Raw genomic sequence first — 2207 nt, forward strand, 5'->3', positions numbered from 1 at the left:
AAATCTATTCAATATTCTTATTATGTTTAATGAATAATATTACCTAATGTATGTATCTTTGCATCCCAAAGAATAATGTACAAAACATGATGGTATTTAAAAATACTCTTCAACATCTAGTAAATTTATTAAAAACAAACACACAGACAAATATTTTAAAAAGTTTGGAATTTCAAACAGAATATGAAGATGCAAATTAGGCAGTGTAAAAGAGAGTATACTGTTGCACGATGGAGAAGCTGCTCAGAAATTCACATTTTTAATCAGTAGTTTCAGATTTTCAGAGTCTACCAGTCCTCACTGGAATGTTTATCCATCTTGACCTGTGAACACACCAGAACAGTCATGAATTAAATGAAATAAATTAAATTAAATGCCATAAATATTTGTTGACATACTATTTGTTTACTTTCATGCTTTTGTGTTTTTATTTATAGTAATAAAAACAGCCATGAACATAATAAAATGCTGGCACACACGGTTTAAAATATATTCTTCTGTAAATTATCACTAAAAATCATCTATTACTGCACCCCTGTAATAAAATAGTAAACAGCTAATTAGGGCTTTACACAACTGTCATTGAGCATTATCATTCCTATTACTCACACATTAGTACTCCTGCTCAAAATAGTTTTTTCTTATAAGTACAGAAACATTCAGTTCATATTTATTGTAACTACATCAACAAATCATTTCTGCATTTCAAAGGCCACACACTGATAAATCAACTGAGATGATTAGCTATATAGGATTAACATGTTTAGGACGTCAGACATCAAAAGGGTATGATTTGTGCAGTGCAACTGTAGATGATGTCACATTACACAGCGCAGCACAGAACTATGGTTAACCTCAGGCCAGTTCTAAAGGAGAAAGCTGTTCATTTGCATGGGTGGGAAAATAAGAATCCTACAACTTGACAAATGGCAGGCATTTATCCAGCATCTCCGAGGGCAACCTGCAACTTTACTCTGATAGCATGTATCTCAGAATTTATTTCCTTTTTTTAAATGTAACACGATTTGTAAGTATTTGATAAAATGATAATAATAATAAAAAATGGAATATTAAAAAATAAATAACAATTTTCATTGGCCTCAGATTATGAAAAGAATAAGAGTCTTGTTAACAGCTCAGTAGACATTTTGATTGTTCATACCTTTTTCCTCTGCTGTCTCCATGTACTCGAAATGTAACGCCGGGCTTCCCATATTCTGACGGCTTACTCAGAGAGCTGCTGCGTTCATGGGCAAAGGGATGTTGGGGGCCCACGCGAAAATCAGCTACAGCAAAACCCAGGTTAGTCACTCATTGTCATAGAACTGACACAAGGGATATGCAAGGCTTACGTAACCACATGCTGATGATATACAATGGCAGAATGCAGAAATGTGTTAAGAGAAAGAAAATTTTGAAGATACTGTAAATGACTGGAAAATTAGAGAACAAAATGAAAGTGTCACTGCAATGTAATCAGCAAAGAAATTCAGTAAATGAAATATCATTGACATGTTAGGGCACTTTTATATAAAGTCATATACTTAAATAACATATTTAACATTTATTTTAAGTTTCTATAATTCATTAATGTAAATAATTTAATAAAAAATATAAAGAAAACTGTAGAAAAAAAGCAGCAAATATTCATACTTGTAAGTGGATTTGCGATTCGTTCTTTGATGTCTTTTCCATCATCTAGTTTCTTCTTTGCGTCTTTTGAAGCTTTCCAGTTGATTAGAAACTGCCTAGACAGCTCATTTATTTGTTTTCCATCAAGATCTTCTAAATATCAAGAAAAACATAGTTTCTGTGCATTTCACTAAATCATTTTATAAAATTCATAAACACAGTACAAAAATAACTGTTATTAAAATGTTAAATATCATTGAAATGTTAGTAAAAATGATAAATACAATAACAATACAATAAAATATAAAGTAACAAAATAAATGACAAGAATAAAAAAAATCATTAAATTACATAATGAAGGACAAAAAGGTCATTCAGAGCTATTCAGAAGGTCAGTGATTCTTTCACCATAAATAATAAAATTTTAACTCCATACTAGGGCTGTCAAATCGAAAAATCACATCCAAAATAAAAGTTTGTTTTTAAATAATTTATGTGTGTGTTGTGTATTTTTATATGTATATATAAATACACACACATACGTGTATATAAGAAATATTTACTTGTGTGTGTGT

The 2207-nt window shown here is 30.4% G+C and overlaps 1 protein-coding gene across 1 annotated transcript in view; it reads right to left on the reverse strand.

Annotated features, from left to right (window-relative positions):
- Positions 1-1162: 1162 nt before the first annotated feature.
- LOC107578896 (protein phosphatase 1 regulatory subunit 42-like) overlaps positions 1163-2207 on the reverse strand; it is a gene marked incomplete at both ends in the record, with an annotated part of 3897 nt that continues 2852 nt past the window's right edge. Inside the window, 2 exons of the mRNA XM_016264798.1 lie at positions 1163-1286; positions 1654-1789. Of these exons, the coding sequence (XP_016120284.1) occupies positions 1163-1286; positions 1654-1789 (260 nt within the window). The remainder of the gene's footprint in view (positions 1287-1653; positions 1790-2207) is intronic.

Source organism: Sinocyclocheilus grahami, unplaced genomic scaffold, assembly GCF_001515645.1.
Source record: "Sinocyclocheilus grahami isolate Dianchi unplaced genomic scaffold, SAMN03320097.WGS_v1.1 scaffold12590.1, whole genome shotgun sequence".
NCBI lineage: Eukaryota > Metazoa > Chordata > Actinopteri > Cypriniformes > Cyprinidae > Sinocyclocheilus > Sinocyclocheilus grahami.